The sequence below is a fragment of the Herpailurus yagouaroundi genome, unplaced genomic scaffold (genome assembly GCF_014898765.1).
Source record: "Herpailurus yagouaroundi ecotype Mexico unplaced genomic scaffold, PumYag 161, whole genome shotgun sequence".
NCBI lineage: Eukaryota > Metazoa > Chordata > Mammalia > Carnivora > Felidae > Herpailurus > Herpailurus yagouaroundi.
In genome coordinates, this window is record NW_024412402.1 from 11,101,599 (window position 1) to 11,121,675 (window position 20,077).

Below are 20,077 nucleotides of genomic sequence, written 5' to 3' on the forward strand. Positions count from 1 at the left end.
GCACGAGAGAGAAATCAGGGATGACTACCGGGTTTCTGACTTGGAGTGGGTGGATAACATGGTTGCTTACTGAGCCAGGGAACAGGAGAGGTGGGGGGCGGGGGGAGAGAAGACGGCTCAGGAATGCCGATATTTAAGAAATCGGAGTAAGAGAACGAAGGATAGAGGTAGGACCCTAATTTGGGCCGGGCGGGGCTTACAGCCGCGCGCACCCAGCCTCACGCGCCGCCACCGCCGCCTCCTCCTACTCCCCCTCCCTGTGCTCGCGGGCAGCTTAACACAGTAACCCACGCGACGAAGGAGATGCCACTCGGGGCGCAGCTGGAGCTCCGCGCAGGCCCAGTGGGTGCCGAGCGCGGAGCCTGCGCAGTTGGGGGAAGTCGGGGCCTCGGGATCCTGGCCCGCACCTCGCCTGGAACCCAGCGGCTGCAGCAAAGCTGCCATCCCCGAAGCCCGCCGCTCCTCGCTCCCGCCCCTTCCGTATTTTGGTCGCGCACGGGTTCCGTCAGTCGTAGCGGCCATTGGCTGCTAGAGGTATCCGAGAGCGATGATTGGCTCTGGGTGGCCGTCGCTCAAGCGCCCTTCCGGAGATGGTCGGAGGTGGGAAGAGCTGGAGAGACCCGGGAGCGGAGGGACGGTAAATTGGCTTCCGGCTTGCTTGGGCGACTTTGGGGACGCTCTGAGTAGGCTGCTCAAGCCAGGCTCTTCCCTAGTCACCTTGGCGAGGCTTCATCTTGTAGCTCGGCCACGCCAGTCGGCCTGGCGCCTGCAGCGCCCCTGGCCCTTAGTCCCTAACCCCAACTCGAACCTCCCTGCTTTCTCGTGTGGGGCTTGGCTGCTGCTGAGACGTGGTCACCGCCATGCCTTAATGCGGGAAGCACTACGAGAAACCTGCGGGGCTGCCAGGAGGGTCTCCTTTCTTCTCTTCAAACTCTCCCGGTGTTTCAGGGGCCCGATCCCGGCCGCTCAGGACAAGTCTTCCCCGCTTCGCCTGTGCACTGGGATTTCTTTCTGTCCTGACCTCCCTCATCGGGTGCTTTGTTTTGGCAGTTGTCTTCACACGTCAGAGTCATCTCTTCGGCCAGATTGTGAGTCCTTAGGAGGTTCAGGACATCAGTCCTTTCTTTTCTTGACTATCGTTCAGGGTTAATTTGATGCCTTGCGTTAAAATATATACTCAAGTATTTGCTGGTTGTTTCTTACTGTGACCCCCTGATGAAAAGAAGTGTTGGGAATCCGTCGGGTTGTCCTTTTGTTGACCTTTTTGTAGAATTCTGCTTAGATCATCTCACCGTCAGAAGCAAGGATACAAATAGCTGACGCTTGTTGAGTTCTAGGGGTGTGTTATGCTAAGCATTTTAATCTACATTATCTAGTTTAGTCCATAAATCAATCCAGTGAGACAAGTTTAATGATTCCTCTGCTATATGGGAAACTGAGGCTTAAGTAACTTGCCTAGGGCCCCACAGCTAGTAAATGTTGGAGCTTTCTAACCAGTTTTGTTGACTCTAACATCAGCTGTGATAGTAGTATCCTGTTTTACATTTAGAGAAACAGGTTCAGAGAAGCTAGGTGATTTATCCAAAATCAAATAATAAGTCATAGATTCACGTAAACATTAAAAGAGCTTGTATTAGGATGTACTGGCCCTGAAGTTAGAACTGAACAGGGCACAGGCCAGGCTTTCTAGGAGCTCACAGTTTATTGGAGGAAACTGACAAAATAGCTACTTTTTAAAAAAAAATTTTTTTTTTCAACGTTTATTTATTTTTGGGACAGAGAGAGACAGAGCATGAACGGGGGAGGGGCAGAGAGAGAGGGAGACACAGAATCGGAAACAGGCTCCAGGCTCTGAGCCATCAGCCCAGAGCCTGACGCGGGGCTCGAACTCACGGACCGCGAGATCGTGACCTGGCTGAAGTCGGATGCTTAACCGACTGCGCCACCCAGGCGCCCCCAAAATAGCTACTTAATGAAACATGTTTGGGGTATTGTATATACAGATATGAGGTCTGTGGAGAGGAAGGAATCAGACAAGGAGTGATAAGATGGCAGATGTAGAAAGAAAATGGAACCAAATTCCCTGGCTTTGAATTCTGTCTCCATCACTTCCTAGCTTGTGGCTTTGGGTAAATTATTTAACCTATCAGGGCCCATTTCCTCATTTGTGAAGTGGGATAATAGTGGTACTTCCCTCAATAGGTAGGTGGTTGTATTAGTGAGTTTTTATATACATAAGATTCTTAGAACAGTGCTTTGTCTACAGTAGGTACTTAATGTTACATTATTCTAGGCAGAGTAAAATCATTGAGACGGGGAACTTGAGCCCAGGTTTTCTGACAACTTGTCCATTGCCCTTGCCAGTATACAAGTTGCCTCGCTTTGCTCACAGAAAGAGGAGTGGTGACCAGATTGTCACTGTCCCACTGTTCCCCAGGCTAGAAACAAGTAGGACACAGGCAAAGAAAGTAAAGGAAGCTGGGGGACGACAAAAGAGGAATTCAGGGGGGCGCCTCGGTGGCTCAGTCAGTTAAGTGTTTGACTTTGGCTCAGGTCGTGATCTCACGGGTTTGTGAGTTTGAGCCCCACGTCGGGCTCTGTGCTGACAGCTCAGATTCTGTGTCTCCCTCTCTCTCTGCCCCTTTCCCACTCGCTCTCTCTCTCAAAAATAAATTTAAAAAAAAAAAAGAGGGATTCGGGGAGCTTTGCCTAAGGTTCAGGTCATTCTCGATATCTAGATAACCCATCTCCTGGGTCTTGCCCACCAGTCAACAACAGGTGGGTGTGATGCGGTTTCTGCCCAGAAGCAGCTAAGATTGTCCCATTGGGTAAATGAGAATAGAACACATCAAATGACCATGAGTGACCATGGGCGGCATACAAATAGGATCGAGATTTTCTGGCATTATCTATGCCAGACATAGAACCAAGAGGCAAGCATAACCTGAGGGGTGGGTAGTTTGGGAAAGCTTCCTGGAATGTGATCAGATGCTGACATTTATTGAGTGTCTGGGGAGTACAGAGCTCTGTGCTAATGTTGGGAATAGGCAATGAAGGGGTGATGGTCCCTGCCCTGAGAAGCTCCTAGTCTGGGGGAGACAAACCTTCCATTCCACTGTAGCAACACCATAATGAAGGTGTGCACAGTGCTGTGGGGACAGCAGGTAGATATTCCAGCTGTACCTGGATGAATTGGGAAAGAACTCATCAAGGAGGGGACATTGGGCTTGAAGGGTAGGGAGAAGTTTCTCAGGCAGAGAGCTTGAGGAGAACGTGATGTGTTTAAGATAAAGTTCATTGAATCAGAGAGGAAGAGGAACGAATGAACGGGAGAGGAAGCCAGAGCAGCAGCATGGTGTAGAGGAGGAGGGTGTGATCTTTGGGTTCGAGTCTGGGCGCTCTCACTTTGAAATGAACTTTGGAAGAGAAGTTTCCACAGGGCTGACTCATGGTAGGCCCTCAAGAAGGGTTAGTTTCTTTACCCAGTTCCTGGAGAAGTAAGTTGAGGCCAGTTGAAGAGCTTTGCATGCGGTACTAGGTGGACTTGAATCCCGTAGGCAGAGAGTTAGAGGAGGTTTGGGATGTTGTGTCTGCCTTAGGAAGGTGTTCCCTACTTTTCCTACCCCAATGTTATAAAAACAGTGAACGTTTTATCCTGATAAGGTTCACTGTTAGTCTCGAGCAGCCCAGCAGCCCCGTGGACATCCCAGAGTGTCCGAGGTGACTGGCTTCTCGGAGGAGGGGCAAAAGCCTTGGATTAAAAAGGGGTTTCTCTGATAAGCAGTTAGGTATAAGAGGTTCTTGAACTTGTAGTCATGAAGGATTTCACGTGTTTTGTTTTTTCCGTGTGTTTTTTTTTTTTTCTTCTCCATGTGTAGTAAGTAAAGGCCTTTCCCAGAGTTCCCAGCTCTATCAGGTAGACCAGTGCCTTGCTCCCTTCTAGGGCAGCGACAATCAGTTAACATCCGCCCAGAGGTGACACACCAGGCAGAGTCAAGGCCTCTTAGTGTCCTCTCTTGTCCCTGGACTTTTGCTTTCACTGTTGTCCTCTGTCATTCTGTTTCCTTTTAATGAGGGAAACTATTCTTTTTAAATTTTTTTTTTTTTTAATTTTTTTTCAACGTTTATTTTTATTTTTGGGACAGAGAGAGACAGAGCATGAACGGGCGAGGGGCAGAGAGAGAGGGAGACACAGAACTGGAAACAGGCTCCAGGCTCTGAGCCATCAGCCCAGAGCCCGACGCGGGGCTCGAACTCACGGACCGCGAGATCGTGACCTGGCTGAAGTCGGACGCCTAACCGACTGCGCCACCCAGGCGCCCCGGGAAACTATTCTTTAATTGTTCCACAAACTGTGCTTCTGGAACTGCCTGCATCAGAACTGGGGTGCCGAGGTAAAAGGGCAGATTTCTAAGCTTAACCCCAGCCTACCTGAATCCGAATCTCTGGTAGGGTGGCTAGAGAACCCTGCAATTGAATTCATATTAAAGGTGGAGAACCTGCAGGTTCTTATTCAGCTGTCTTCAACAGGCATTTATTATAGGCCTAAGCATGACTAGCACTGTAAATACCCAAGGTACGATATCAGCTAGACAGATAAGGCCTCTTTTGTTCAAATGGAATCTGTACTTGACCCTTGAACAACGTGGAGGTTGGGGTGCCAACCCTTACGCAATCAAAAATCCATGTATAACTTTTGACTCCCCCAAAGCTTAACTACTAATAGCTCTACTGTCTGTTAAGCATCTGGCTCTTGGTTTTGGCTCAGGTCATGATCTCACGGGTCGTGAGTTTGAGCCCCGCATCGAGCTCTGTGCTGACAGTGCAGAGCCTGTCTCTCTTAAGAATTAAATTATTCTCTCTCTTAATAAATTCTCTCTCTCTTAATAAATAAACTTAAAAAAATATTGTCTTATGTAAAAACAACAACACTGCAGATGTTACATGTGTTACTAACACTAGATGTCAAAAATGAAAAGATGACAGTCTGTAGGTGTGTGTGTAAGTTTTGATAAATTTTAACTTAATAAAAAATTTTTTTAAGTAATCTCTACACCCAGTGTGGGGCTCAAACTCATGACCCCAAGATCAAGAATTATATGCTCCACTGACTGAGCCAGCCTGGTGCCCTGATAAATTTTAATTTTTTTAATAGATTTGTATATATTTTATGGTATTAAATAATGAAAGACTGGTGTCTACATATATTTTATGTGTTTGTGACCTACCTTTTTCTTATTTTTTTTAGAGACAGTGTGAGCAGGGGAGGGGCAGAGAGAGAGGGAGATAGAGAATATGAAGCAGGCTCCAGGCTCTGAGCTGTCAGCACAGAGCCTGATGTGGGGCTTAAACTCAAGAACCGCGAGATCATGACCTGAGCCAAAGTCAGACCCTTTACTGACTGAGCCACCCAGACACCCCTAATTTTTTTAAATATTTCTAGGCTACACAGTTCATTTGCAAAGTTTTTCAAATTGTTGCAAATATCCCAAAATTTTCCAATGTATTTGAAAAGTATTTTAAAAGTCTGCATATAAATGGACCCGCACAGTTCAAATCTCTGTTCAAGGATTAAATAGACATTTTAGTTCAGGGAATGTCAGGGGAGTGGTGAGTAACCACTGGATAGATTAGGCAAAGGCTGATAGTATGGCAGTTTGAAAGTCTGGTGGGAATTTAGGACATGATGCAGTGAAAAATAAAGAGCTTCTGGGCTCATCTGTAAGCCGTGTGGAAAGAATATGGACTTTGGAGTCAGCCTGACCTGACCCTACCACACGAGTAGTGTGTGACCTTGAACAAACCAGTTAACCTCTCTGAGCCAGAGGTTCCTATTTGTAAATGAAGTCAAAATAGTACTTACCTCATAGGGTGGTGTTGGTAATTCAGTGACATAATATAATATGCTTAGTATGATGCTTGACATATAGTTCAGTGTGAAATTAACAACAAAAGGTTTTGCTATCCCCGTTTTGAAGATGAGGATGTTCAGGAACAGAAGGGTTAAGTTACTTGGCCAAGGTCACACAGCTAGTAGGTGGCGGACACAGGAGTCTAGATTTGAAGTCTCTTCCTTGTCCAGAGCCATCTCTTTGAACCTGTGCGTTGTTCTGCATCCCATTGGAATAATTAATTCCTTCTTGGCCAGTTGCTCTGAAGCTTCAAGAGAAATGGGCCTTTAAAGTTCTTAGCTCAGTGCCTGGCACACGCTCAATAATGTTAGTGTGTTTTTCCCTTCCCAAGAACGCCAGACAGCTTCCAGGGGTTTGAGGAACTGCTACTCCATCCTTATTGAAAAAGCACAGGGTTTCTCACAGGTCACGGGAGAAGGTGCCTGCTGCCGCCTCTAGGCAGCCTGTCAGCCCAGCCGTTCACCCCCTGGTGGCGTTTGGGTGGAATCCTTGCAGCTGTGGGTTTCTTTCCACTCTAGGGTGAAGGCCATGCCGCCCCCTGGGAAAGTTCCCCGAAAGGAGAATCTGGGGCTACGGTGTGAGTGGGGGTCCTGCTCCTTTGTGTGCTCAGCCATGGAGGAGTTCTGCGAGCATGTCACTCAGCACCTCCGGCAGCACCTGCACGGCTCCGGGGAGGAGGAGGATGAGGAGGAGGACCCACTTGGTAAGGGGGCAGGACAGGAGGGGGAAGGAGCTCAAGGAAGGTAGAACGTCTGACTTTCCTTTCCTAATTGTGCTTGTTTTGCTTATAAAAGCGTTGTAGATGGGAATGCAAACTGGCGCAGCCGCTCTGGAAAACGGTGTGGAGGTTCCTCAAAAAATTAAAATAGATCTACCCTGTGACCCAGCAATAGCACTGCTAGGAATTTACCCAAGGGATACAGGAGTACTGATGCATAGGGGCACTTGTACCCCAATGTTTATAGCAGCACTCTCAACAATAGCCAAATTATGGAAAGAGCCTAAATGTCCATCAAGTGGTGAATGGATAAAGAAATTGTGGTTTATATACACAATGGAGTACTACTTGGCAATGAGAAAGAATGAAATATGGCCATTTGCAGCAACGTGGATGGAACTGGAGAGTGTTATGCTAAGTGAAATAGTCATACAGAGAAAGAGAGATACCATATGTTTTCACTCTTAATTGGATCCTGAGAAACTTAACAGAAGACCATGGGGGAGGGGAAGGGGAAAAAAAAGGGAGGGAGGCAAACCATAAGAGACTCTTAAAAACTGAGAATAAACTGAGGGTTGATGGGGGGTGGGAGGGAGGGGAAAGTGGGTATGGACATTGAGGAGGGCACCTGTTGGGATGAGCACTGGGTGTTTCATGGAAACCAATCTGACAATAAATTTCATATTAAAAAAAAAGCATTGTAGACTCATCATAGAAAATTCATTCAACAAGGAAATGTGGGACGAATCTGAATCCGCCAGCCTGCCATCAAAAGGCAATTAGTGACATTACTTTAGTGAATGTTCTTTTGACGTCTCTCTGCATGCAATAATAAATTAGATAAAGATGATTTTCTTTTTTAAAAAGGATCATATTATTATTATACAAGCTGTCGACAACCTGCTTTTGTGCTTCTCTGGTAATGCTTCTCAATTTTTTTTTTTTTTTCCACTGCAACTACCAGATAGGCATGCATTTTACTTCCCAACCCCAGATAAAAAGTTAAAAAAATACTTGAAACAATACTTGCTTTTATTAAATGTTCTCTCAAGTATTCTTATTCTTTTTCATTAAAAAAAAAAAAAAAAAATGGGGGGGAGTGCCTGGCCGGCCCAGTGGGTAGAGCGTGTGACTCTTGATCTCAGGGTTGTGAGTTCAAGCCCCACGTTGGGCCTGGAGCCTACTTAAAAAAATAAAAATTGGTTTGAGCCTCCCTAAGTTGATGTATTCAGTCACTAACAGGTCACAAAACAATTTTAAAAATTCTGTTCTACACAAAGTACAGAGGCAGCTCTCCTTCCCCAACCTCAGATTCTGTTTTAAGTCTAGTGGCTATGAAGCATAAGTGATAGTTTCAGAAGTCAAACAGTACGTACACAAAAGAGAAATTAGGGGGTTATTATATATTTCAAAGTAGTTCCTTTTAAAAACAAGTAAGCCCCTGTAAAGCATTGAAAATGTGCTTCGAGAGAGATGCACGAGAGCCAGGCATTGGACTGCCGCAGCTGATGGCTTTCCCGGAGAGGGTGGATCTCGGGCAGAATTTGGAGGAAAGAAGGACCTGTGGTCCGACAGGAAGGAGTGAGGGATGTCCCAGCTTGGGAGCCGGCAGCGCACGCCAGCCACACTGTGAGTTTGTGGCTCTGGACCTTGCACACACCCTTCCCTCTGCCTCGACCACACTTCTCCATGTAGCTCACAGATGCTCGCCCTTCGGATCTCAACGCAGCGACACTTCCGAGTCCTCCATGCCTACATCACATGGGCTCTGTTTAATTATGTTTCAGTAACCCGCACCCCCTGCCCCCTTCATAGAACTCGGAGCTGGCTGCAGTTTTAGATTTATACGTGGGATTACTTAACTAACCTTTCCTCTCCCTGACTGAAAGCTATCGTGAGGGCAAGGACCGGGACTCTTTACTCGTCAACCCCCCCCCCCCCCCCCCAGTGCCTGGTGCACGATTGGTAGTTGTTAAATGCCGGTATTTGCCGAATGAACTGTGGTAATTCGGTCAGAGTGCAGCCTGCTCGCTCGCCGCTAAGTGTCACAGGTAGAAGGAGAGCTGAGCTTTGGAAGGTATCAGACTTTTCCCCCTAAACCCCTTTCTGCAGAAGAAGAATTCTCCTGCTTGTGGCAGGAGTGTGGCTTTTGCTCTATGGACAGTTCTGCTGACCTCATCCGCCACGTCTACTTCCACTGCTACCACACCAAGCTGAAGCAGTGGGGGCTGCAGGCTCTGCAGAGCCAGGCCGACCTCAGCCCCTGCATCCTGGACTTCCAGAGCCGCAACATCATCCCTGACATCCCTGACCACTTCCTGTGTCTGTGGGAGCACTGTGAGGTCAGCGGGCAGTGCTGGGCGTAGGGGTGGAAGGAAGTTGGGGATCTTAGCTCAAGATGCCTTGACCCTCTCAGGGATGCCCTGCGTCTGCCAAGGTTCCTGCTACTATGTCATTTCATTTCCGGGTGGCCCCCATGCTCAAACTTTCTCAGGCCCACCAAGTTAGTTTGAGAGAGCGCCAAGAAACCCCCTTTGGGCATGTCGGTGTAAAAGTCCCTCTAGCCACCCTCGGTCCTAACCCCAAGTTGCCCCTGGCACAGAGTTCCTTCGACAACCCCGAGTGGTTCTATCGGCACGTGGAAGCACACAGCCTGTGCTGTGAATACCAAGCGGTCGGCAAAGACAACCAGGTGGTGCTGTGTGGCTGGAAAGGTAGGGCCACTCCTTAACGTCTTGTCCTTAAAGAATCCCTGGGGGTGGTAAGGGGTTGGGGCGGCGGGGTATGGGACCAGTCCCCCAGGGTAAGGTCGGCTGCTGGCCGGAGACTTGATGTCAGAACTGCCTCTGGGCGTTTGAGCCTGACTGGGCTTTCCTTCCCAGGCTGTACCTGCACCTTCAAGGACTGCCGTAAGCTTCGAGAGCACCTCCGCAGCCACACCCAGGAGAAGGTGGTGGCCTGCCCCACCTGCGGGGGCATGTTTGCCAACAACACCAAGTTCTTAGATCACATCCGTCGCCAGACCGCGTTGGATCGTAAGCAATCAGAGAAGAAGGGGAGTGGGTGCAGGCCGTCCTTGCGGTGGGGGTAAGGGGCATGTTCCCGGGAGAGGGGGCCACCGAAGGCATCTGCAGCCTGGCTACATCTACCTCTAGGACTCAGTCACCTGCCACAGTGTGACAGGAGAGTCATTAGGTGCTCTTACTGTTCAGTGCTTACTGTGTGCCGCATCTCTTCCCAGTGAATCCTCGCAACCCCATGAGGTATGCTGCTCCTCCCCCTTTCTGCAGGTGAAGAAACCGAGGGCCAGGTTAACTCACTTACCTGAGGTGGCACAGCTAGTTAGGGGTCAAGCAGGGATTCTCATTCAGGTCCTCGACTGCAAGCGCCATGCTCTTTCCATGGTCTGTGTCCATCCCTGGTTCCTGAGCTCCCCCTTTCTTGGGTGGTTCTCCTCTCCCGGGCTTGCTCTCCTGTCTGTGCCTCTCCGCCATCCTCCGCAGCCCAGGCTCTCTTCTGCCTGCCCCACTGTAGAGCAACGCTTCCAGTGCTCTCACTGTTCCAAGAGATTTGCCACGGAGCGGCTGTTGCGGGACCATATGCGTAACCATGGTGAGCGGCCGGCGCCCCCAACCTCCTTGCCCACCCTCCAGGTATCCGCTAGGCCCCCGATCACAGCCTCCTCTCTGCTCCTCTCAGTGAATCACTATAAGTGTCCTCTGTGTGATATGACCTGCCCGCTGCCATCGTCCCTCCGAAACCACATGCGCTTTCGCCACAGCGAGGACCGGCCTTTTAAGTGTGACTGTTGTGAATACAGGTAAGGGGAACCAGGGGCCAGAAATCGGAGAACCCGAGGTCCAGGGTCCCCCGTGCCCTCCCACCGCTCCTGACCTCTCCTGGCAGCTGCAAGAATCTGATTGACCTGCGGAAGCACCTGGACACCCATAGCAAGGAGCCAGCCTACAGGTGTGACTTCGAGAGCTGCGGCTTCAGCGCGCGATCCCTCTGCTCTATCAAGTCCCACTACCGAAAAGTGCATGAGGTGAGTTGGGCGGTCAGTGGGAGAGGGCAAGTGCAGGTGTGGGGGAGCCCAGGGTGCAGAGCTGGCCTCACTCTCCCTCCCCTCCCCATCAGGGAGACTCAGAGCCGAGATACAAATGTCACGTGTGTGACAAATGCTTCACGAGGGGCAACAACCTCACCGTGCACCTTCGAGAGAAGCACCAGTTCAAGTGGCCCTCAGGGCACCCCCGTTTTCGGTATGTCTCTGAACCCTGCCCCGTATTTTCGCAGACCTTCCCCCCCCCCCCCGATAACCATTTCAACAAGTTAACCTTGAATTTGAGGATAATTGGATGTCCACTGTCTCCGTTGAGGTTCGGGGAACCCTGAGAATCAGTGGTGGAGCAAAGATGAGTTTTGTGACCTTTGAATGGAAGGCACAGTGCCAAAGCCCTACAGCCAGAACCGGAGCCTAAGGGCCCTCATCCGTAGCCCCAAGGCCATCTCCTGAATCCTGTGACACTCCCACCCTCCAACACAGATCATTTCTTTTTCCCCCTCTGCACCCCCTCCCTCCCTCCCTCCCTCTCAAGTTTCTACATCAAATTTTCCATTTCGAGTAATGCTCCCTCCCTCTTGTCATTTCTTCTGCATATTCCAGTAAAGACCCCTCTTGGTCTCCAACTCCTATCACTTAACATCCCAGGGCTTCTCCCATCCCTCGTGTTTGTCCCGTAGCTTGCCGGTCTCTGGACATTTCTGCGTCCCCCTGCGCATGTTTGCTGCCCCCCATGCTCCCGCTTCCCCAGGTACAAGGAGCATGAAGATGGCTACATGCGGCTGCAGCTGGTTCGCTATGAGAGTGTGGAGCTGACACAGCAGCTGCTGCGGCAGCCGCAGGACGGATTGGACCCGGGAGCATCGCTGAGTGAGAGCAGCCTGCAGGGCATCATTCTCGAAGCAGTGCCAGGGGAGCCGGGACCCCAGGAAGAGGCCGAAGAGGAAGAGGAGGGTGGGAGCGGTGACGGCACGGCCCTCTCAGCCTCTCAGGACACTCCCAGCCCCGTCATCCATGTGGTGAACCAGACCAACGCCCAGGGCGAGCAAGAGGTTGTCTACTATGTGCTGTCCGAGGCCCCGGGAGAGCCCCCCCCAGCCCCCGAGCCCCCCTCAGGGAACGTCATGGAAAAGCTTCAGGGAATAGCTGAGGAGCCACAAGTCCAGATGGTGTGAGGGCTGCAGAGCCTGACCATTCCTACCCCAGACCCTGGCGTGTGAGCCAGGCTGGTGGCAGTGCCCCTAGTGGGCAGCCCCTGCCAACGGATGCCTTTAAGGGTGGTGCCAAGAGCTGTGTGGTGCACTCTGGACCCGGCTTGCGTCATTCAGCGGATCCAAAGGACTTCCTTTTCTGCCAGACGGCGCTTTGTGGGGACCTGAGAAGTTTGGGTTCCTTGAGGGGGATGCGCTGGTTGTGTGTGTCCTTGTAGAGGGGCTGGTATCAGGCTTACCCATAACCCCCTAGTCACTCTGAAACAGTGAGTAAAAGCCCCCGTCAACTCGCACCCATTCCCGTCCTTAGGTCCAGGGGTGACACATAACCGGTTCCTGCGAGGGCCTTTTCCTTACAACCAGCCAAGGCAGCATGAACCAGGCAGCCATCTCCCTCTAAAGGGCTCCTGCGATCGCAAGGACTTTCATGGTTACCCTCAGGGATGGGATTGGAGGCACTGAGTGTGTGTGTAACGGTTGTTTTGGTAATAAAAGAAACACGGGCTCTTACTCATGTCTTCCTTATGCTTGGTGGCTCTCAACCAGATAGGAGATGCAGCTGCCCAGAAGAGGAGTTGACTCATTAGGCTTGTTCTCCTTTTAGTGACTGGGGTTTGTTTTTGTTTGTATCTTTACTCTTGCTCCTCCCCCTCCCCCCTTGGTGAAACTTCTCCATTTCTTCTCAGAGCATCTGCTGTCTCCATGGAGGTCTCAGGCGTAGGCTGTGAGCGGGCAGTAGGAACACTCCCTCTAGAATGCACGATCGGCTGGGAGACAGGAAGGTAGGGCACCTGGCCACGGCCATCCCGTCTGAGTCCTGGTTAGAATCCAGTGTCTCTGGGGCAGGGTCTCTACCTGTGGGGCTGAGGAGGAAGCTGGGACGGGTGGTGGATTTGGAGGCCCTAGGGAATGGCAGGTACTGTAGGTTTAAAGACCAGGTTAGAAAATTGTGTCTGAATGTACAGTTTCCTGGGGAAAGGGTCTTGTTTTCACTAGATTCTCAAAGGTTGAAACCCTCCAAAAAGAAGAACCATTTCGCTTGGCCTGTCTAGCCACTTCTGGGCACCCTGTGTCCATTCTTGGGGTCGATGCCACTCTTGAGGTCAAGGGAATACTCTCAGGGGTATTCGTGGGCAGAAAGCTGCCCACAAAAGATTTCTGCACCTTTTTGAGAGGACCGAACTTAACTCTTACCGCAAAAACAGCATGTGCCTGTTGCAGGAAGAATTTAGGAAAGAACAAGCTTTTCGTTAATTCCAGCCGCCGTTTACTGAGTTCCTTCTATAGTCCGGGCGCCGTGGCAGGTGGTAAAGATACAGTAAATGATGAGTAAAACCCAGAGATGAGTGAAACTCTCTGCCCTGAAGAGACTTGGAGTACAGAGACAAGACCAAAGTAAGTGGAGGGTTGGAAGCCTACCAGAGTTCACTGAGGAGGCTCAGAGGAGGAGGAGACCGCATTACGTGGGCGAGGGATCAGGAAAGGCTTCATCAAGGAAGTGATTAGAGCTACAAGGTACAAAGAGGTGGACACATTGTTCCAGGTAGAGGAAACCAGGTCTCTACACCTGAAGGAGGACTCTGTGGCCTGCAGCACAGGGCAGTACGCCACGGGAGAGACGAGACCAGGAAGGAAGGCCGGGCCACCCAAAAGGATCCACGTGAGGTTTTAGGACGGTGATTCTGCCAGTGATGAGGAATACAGATTGGAACAGTGAGAAGTTAGGGGGCTGCTGGGAAGAATTCAGGCAAGAAACAATGAGGGCTTTAAGGTTATGCCCGTGTGGATGTTCACGTTGCCTCTACGAGAGCACCTTCGAGGAAATGGCAGTGTGGAGAAGAGAGGAAATGTGAATGAAAAATGTGCTCAAGCAAGGCCATCTCATTCCCAGGCTCACTCCTCTAGGGTCTTGTTCTGATTTTGCCACCCACGCCCTGTCCTTCCCCTAAACAAGTATAATCCACTAACCCCAGCAGGCCTTCAGTTCGTTGAAGACAAGCGAGGCTTCTTTGGGCTAAGTACCCTCAGTTTCTTCTATATCTTCTCACGTCACTTAATTTGGGGCCCCTTCCACCCCACCTCCTCTGGGCCTGTGTTTTTGGTGGTTACACATTGTGAAGCCACTGCCCTCTAGAACCCCTGTCTTTACATACTTTGTGCTGCCCAAACCATGCTCCTTCCAAGGTATGCCCTTGTTACCTTGGTCTTAACAGCAGGCCCCCCTGTTTATCCTTATTAAATTTTGTCTTGTGAGATTGGCACCTGTCCCCAAGAGGTGGATTAAAAGGTTGAATAAAACAGGGCCAAAGACAAACCCCAAAGGCAAGTCCTTAGAGACCTTTCTCCTAACCATGACAAGATGAAGACTTTAAAGACTCCAAACCTTGAAAACACACGGTGGTGCCCCACTTTCCATATACGATTCAAATACAGTGGATCCTTGAACAATGCGGGGGGTGGGGGCGCCGACTCCCCCCACGTAATTGAAAATCCATGTGTAACTTTTGACTCCCCTAGAACTTAACTGGCGATAGCCTGCCGTTAGCCAGAAGCCTCATCAATAACGTAAGAAGTTGATTAACACGTTTTGTATATGTATTATATGCTGTGTATTCTTACAATAAAATAAGCTAACAAAAAAAAATTTTTTTTAACGTTTTTATTTATTTTCGAGACAGAGAGAGACAGAGCATGAGCAGGGGAGGGGCAGAGCGAGAGGGAGCCACAGAATCCGAAGCAGGCTCCAGGCTCCAAGCTGTCAGCATGGAGCCCGACGCGGGCTCGAACCCACGGACCATGATATCATGACCTGAGCCGAAGTCAGATGCTCAACCGACTGAGCCACCCAGGCACCCCCTTGCTGGTGCTCTAAGCAGTGGCTCAGGCTGCCCCCTCCAGCATCCCTGATGCCGTCCTTTCCTCAGTTGAGCAGTGTCTTGAGGATCAAGCCAATCCCTTATGTAAAGTACCTCCCTTACCAGTCTTGACAGTTACACCCACACCAGATCTCATGCTCTGTACCATGGGGACAGCGGAAGAGGTTCTGGTTTGTTACTGCGTGAATCCAGTTCTTCGGGGGAAGGGGAGTCTGGGCTCAGCATGCATAGGTTAGAAAGCACCAGAGCTAGCATGAGGGGTTATTGAATCGAAGCAACTAGAGCCCTATGGAAGGATATCAGAGGCTGGGGCTGGGTCAGCGCAGGACTTTGGAGGTAGGGCGATGACACTGCTAATTTGATTACCTTAGGGTTTCATCCAGAGTCAGCCCATACGTCAGACATCATGGTGTCTGAAGATTAAGGAGACAACCTACCTTACTGTCCCTTAAAGAGTGGGGGTACAAAGAGAAGGCAGGCGGCCCAGGAGTGTGGAAGCGAATGCTTCTTTTCTCTTACTTGGGGCAAGTCCACAGTCTTCAGAGAAGAGCACAGGAGAGCTGACTAAGGTATAGGAGAGAAATGTTTCCCCAAGATGAGGGGAGGGAGGAATGGTCATGGGGAATCAGGTCATTTCCGTAAGGTTACGACCTATCGAATATAGGTATAGTGAATGGTAGATGAATGGATGAATTTTGCTCAAGGGCAGGAATCCCATGATGCACTTCGGGAATAAGGAGCACAGCCGTCCTGTTCAACAGCAGGAGTTGAGGCTGAGAGGCAAGGTTGGTGGATGCTGGCAACTCTTCACGCTTGATAGCTTGCATTTCTTGACCGGGCAAGGAATGGAGAGGACAAGTAGATAAATGACACTTGGGGAAGGAATGGAGACACCCCTTTTGAGCAAGGGAAGGAGGGATGAATGGGAGGGGTGAGAAAGCTTTCACATCTGTTGTCTCTATTTCCTTGAGGAAGTAGGAATTAAAGTTTTGAGGAGAATGATAAGAATCGCCATTAAAGGATAAAAGAGTGAGATCAGCTGATGGTCGAAGGCCAAGATCAGGCACTGGCAAATTCACCACAACCAGGTACTTTTTTGTAGCAGATACCAGCACCCCTGGAGCAAAAGCAGAAGACAGACCGCTGGGTTGACCCACAGCCAGGACGTGGATGGCGTTGGGCCAAGGAACAGGGTAATTAGAGCAGCTGGAGAAGACTGGACAGGGAGCCCCTGAGAGACCAGAAGGTAGTGGTTAGGATCAAAGCACTGGAGGTTTCAGGGCACCTGGCTGGCTCAGTCGATAAAGCATGCAACTCTTGATCTCAGGGTCATGAGTTCAAGCCCCATGTTGGGCATAGAGCTTACTTAAAAAAAAAAAAAAAAGCCAAAAAACAAAGCATTAGAGGTTCCGATGAGGCTTCTGAAGATTAGAGGGCAGAGGGGAATGCTTGTGGTCAGAAAGGGGACATTTTTAAATGGAACTATTCAGAGTCCACAGTACATCTAAAAGAAGTAGGCTGCTGTGAGGCGCCTGGGTAGCTCAGTTGGTTGGGTGACCGACTTCGGCTCAGGTCATGATCTTGCAGTTTGTGAGTTCGAGCCCCGCGTCGGGCTCTGTGCTGACAGCTCGGAGCCTGGAGCCTGCTTCGGATTCTGTGTCTCCCCCCTTTCTCTATCCCTCCCCTGCTCACACTCTGTGTCTGTCTCTCAATAATAAATAAACGTTGAAAGAAAGAAAGAAAGAAAGAAAAGAAAGAAAGAAGGCTGCAGAGTGGAGACATGTCACAGGAGTGGAAGAGTCCAAAGGAAACACCTACCTGCAGAGGCCTTTGTGCCCCCTCCAGTGGAGTGGGTCCTGTCTCAAAAGGGAACCGATGCCAGAGAACCACTCGGTGATACCCGCTCAAGGCTGGTTCCATGCAAAGGACACACATAACCAAGAGGTGTGGTGGAGGTTCAAGTTGTAAGGGAAGAAATGAGCTGAGACTAAGAGGAGGGGGGTGTGTGGGATCAGAAGGAAAAAGAGAGACTCTTGGGTAGTGACCCTTGACATTTTGCAGCTTTGGAGGTCCCCTCATTTTCTTCTTAGCAAAAGGGAGTGGTACAACATAGCAGGGGAGAGATGGAGAGGTATGTGTTACACTTTAAAAAAATATTTACTTTTGAGACCGAAAGCGAGGGGGCATGCAGAGAGAGAGGGGGAGAGAGGATCTGGAGCAGGCTCCATGCTGATAGGCGAGAGCTGAGAGTCAAGATCCTGACGCAGGGATCGGGGCTTGAATGATGCGGGTCTCAAGGGGTCTTGGGGCTTGAACTCTGAGACCATGACCTGAGCCAGTCTGACGCTTAACTGACTGACCCCTTATTTTACTACGCTTTTTTTTTTTTTAAAGTTTATTCATTTATTTTGAGAGAGAGAGAGAAGCAGAGCACGTGAATGGGGGCGAGGCAGAGAAAGAGGGAGGGAGAGAGAATCCCAAGCAGGCCCATGCTGTCAGTGCAGAGCCCCACACGGGGCTTGAACTCAGGACTGGTACGATCATGACCTGATCGGAAGTCAGACGTTTAGCCAACTCAGCCACGCAAGTCCCCCTGTATTTTTATAATTTTAAAAGAATAAAGATCTTTTAGAAAGCAACAGCAGGGGCTCTGCCTCGCAGGTACCCCCCTCCACCGTCCAGATTCGAGCCTACGCCCATCTTTGCTTCCTGCCTTGGGTAGGGGAGGGCTAGGGTCGGCCTCCCTCTTAATCCACCCCTCATTCCCAGTCCTGAGCTGCATTTCCCCCAGTGGCCAGCAGAGGGTCCTTCCATTGATAAACACATTTTAAAACCATTCTTGCCGAAGACGAGAGACTAGTGCCGTGGGCAAAGGAGGCCCCGCGGATGAGTGGCCTGGGGTGGTAGGAACAGAACTGAGTTGGTTCCAGAGTCCCCAGTCCAGTTCCTCCCCCGGTCCCATAGGACACTGCTACCCCCCTTTTGCCATAGGTACATAAAGCTCCTTACCGACTGCTTCTCCCACAAATCCCTGCCCAGAGCACCCGTCTGCTAGATTAACTCCTGGCACTAAGCTGAGACAGGAGTTTTCTGCTTCTGCCTTGTTCCTCGTAAGCCAATTATCATCAACCCTTACCTTTCTGGGTCTAAGGAGCCTGCCCTGTTTGGAGGCTCCCTCTTGGGAAGGGGGGAAGGGTCTGGGATGGGAACTGGGGAGGTCTCAGAGAAAGAAAAGGGTCAGTCTCAGGGAAGGGAGGAGGACTATTTGGGGAAGAGGGAGCAGGTCCACTCTGAGGGAAAGTCCTTGGTAGGTGATAGGGGGATTGTTCTGGGAATGATGAGGTCTGGACTGAGGAATGAAGGGTCTCTTGAGCAATGGTTCTCAAAGGGTGGTCTCTAGACTAGCAGTATCAGCATCACCTAGGGACTTATTAGAGATGCCAATTCTCTGGCCCCACTGCGGATGCTGAGTCAGAAAGTCTGGGGGTAGGGCTAACGATTTGTTTTAACAAGCCCGCCAGATGATTCTGACATGGATCCCTGGAGCCATCACATCAACTCATGCTTGTGCTTGACATTTCTGAGCGTCAGTTTCCTTATCTGAAACACGGGAGGATAATATTGACCTCATAAAATTGTCATGCGGACTGGTTAGACCATTCAGGCAGCTGATAGCTATTGAGTACTTTCTGTGTCCAAGTTCTAGGAATCCAGGGGAGAAAGTTACAGACCTAGCTCTTTTCAGAGGTCACGTGGTTATGCCAGGTGCCTAGCACATAGTAGGCATTCAATAAATGTAGTTTCCCTCCTTTGCCGAGAAAATGGGAGCTTCTTCTGGGGGAAATAAAATGAACCATGGTAAGCCTGGCCTGGAGAGTAAGGATGTATGATCTATTCTTGAGAATAAACACTAAGGTCTTGGACACTTGAACCTCATGAGACTCTTTTGAGGCCGATCTGCAGGAATTTTTATCATCTCTATTTCATGGATGAAGCTCAGAGAGGTGGAGAAAGTTGCTTAAGGACACAGAATGAATCAAAGCATCAAAATCAGAAAGCAGATAACTGACTCCAGATTCAGGACATGGAAGATGTGTTCACAAAATGGGGAGAGGGTGCCCCAGAGAATGGGAAGGTCTGTTCTAGGGAAGAGGGAGGACTTTCATGGGTCCATGGCACGTGTTCAAACCCAGGGGATGGAAGGTTCAATTAGGGCAGGGGCTCTCGACTTCCTACCCAGTGGGGTCCACCGGGGAGCTTTTTAAAAACACTAAGAGCTGAGTCCTGAGATCAGGACTAACTGGTTTGCGGTACTATCTGGACATATTTTCTAGACATCCCCCAAGTGATGTTTAACTCGTAGCCAAGGCTGAGGACCACGGCTCTGGGGCATGGGGCGTAAATCCTATGGTGTGGAAAGCTGATGGAACACTTGGAAATGTTGGTCTCTGAAGCTGGGGAAGCCTGTCCCGAGGAAAGGGGGACACGGTGTTCCTAAGAAAGGGGAGAACATTTTCCTGAGAATTGGAAAGTTGTACGCCAGGGAAAGGAGGGGAGTGTCATTAAGATGTGGTTATCTTGGGAGAATGGAAGAGCCTGTCTAGAAAACAGGAGGGAGGGAGGGAGTCCATTTGAGAATAGGGTTCTGAGAGGCCCCATAGCAGGTGCGTAAAAGCAAAAACTTCAGGATTCAAGCCCTGTTCTGCTGCTGACTAGATGTGTCCTCTTGGGCACATTGCTTAACCAACCTCCTTATGCCTGTCTTCCTTCCTTTCTTCCTTTCTTCCTTTCTTTCCTTCTTTCTTTCTTTCTTTCTTTCTTTCTTTCTTTCTTTCTTTCTCTTTCTTTTCTTTCCTTCCTTCCTTCCTTCCTTCCTTCCTTCCTTCCTTCCTTCCTTCTCTTCTTTCCTTCTTTTAAATTTACTATTTTTTAAAATTTACATCCAAGTAAGTTAACATATAGTGCAATAATGATTGCAGGAGTAGAATCCAGTGATTCATCCCATATGTGTAACACCCAGTGCTCATCCCAACAAGTGTCCTCCTTAATGCCTCTTGCCCAATTAGCCCTTCCCCCCCCCACTCAAAACCCCTTCAGCAACCTCAGTTTGTTCTCTGTATTTAAGTCTCTTATGGTTTGTCCCCCTCCTTGTTTTTATATTATTTTTGCTTCCCTTCCCTTATGCTCGTCTGTTTTGTATCTTAAATTCTACATGTGAGTGAAGTCATATGATATTTGTCTTTCTCTAGCTTCGCTTATTATAATACACTCCAGTTCCAACCACGTTGTCGCATGTT

General features: G+C 49.8%; 1 protein-coding gene across 8 annotated transcripts; it reads left to right on the top strand.

Moving 5' to 3' along the window:
• Positions 1-510: 510 nt before the first annotated feature.
• On the top strand, positions 511-14,538 carry HINFP (histone H4 transcription factor). Of its 8 annotated transcripts, XR_005792923.1 has the most exons (13): positions 562-637; positions 1,051-1,088; positions 6,431-6,615; positions 8,743-8,972; positions 9,233-9,344; positions 9,513-9,665; positions 10,165-10,242; positions 10,330-10,450; positions 10,537-10,675; positions 10,768-10,892; positions 11,445-11,745; positions 12,591-12,686; positions 12,901-14,538. XR_005792923.1 is itself a non-coding variant. In XM_040483272.1 (12 exons), exons 3-12 carry the CDS (start codon positions 6,441-6,443, stop codon positions 12,630-12,632), a joined length of 1,476 nt encoding a protein of 491 aa, XP_040339206.1. In that variant the 5' UTR covers positions 562-637; positions 1,051-1,088; positions 6,431-6,440; the 3' UTR covers positions 12,633-14,538. The 8 variants fall into 8 exon arrangements, 7 of the variants coding, with proteins under 7 accessions (XP_040339205.1, XP_040339210.1, XP_040339206.1 ...); XM_040483272.1 differs by having other exon boundaries at positions 12,591-14,538; XM_040483273.1 differs by lacking the exons at positions 12,591-12,686; positions 12,901-14,538 and adding an exon at positions 12,215-12,414.
• The last annotated feature ends 5,539 nt before the right edge of the window (positions 14,539-20,077 follow it).

Coding starts and splice junctions, on each gene's coding strand:
- HINFP (XM_040483271.1), top strand. CDS start 591: ATGGTCGGAGGTGGGAAGAGCTGGAGAGACCCGGGAGCGGAGGGACG. Junction 9,345..9,512: donor GGTGCTGTGTGGCTGGAAAG/GTAGGGCCACTC, acceptor TTTCCTTCCCAG/GCTGTACCTGCACCTTCAAG. Junction 10,451..10,536: donor TGTGACTGTTGTGAATACAG/GTAAGGGGAACC, acceptor CTCTCCTGGCAG/CTGCAAGAATCTGATTGACC.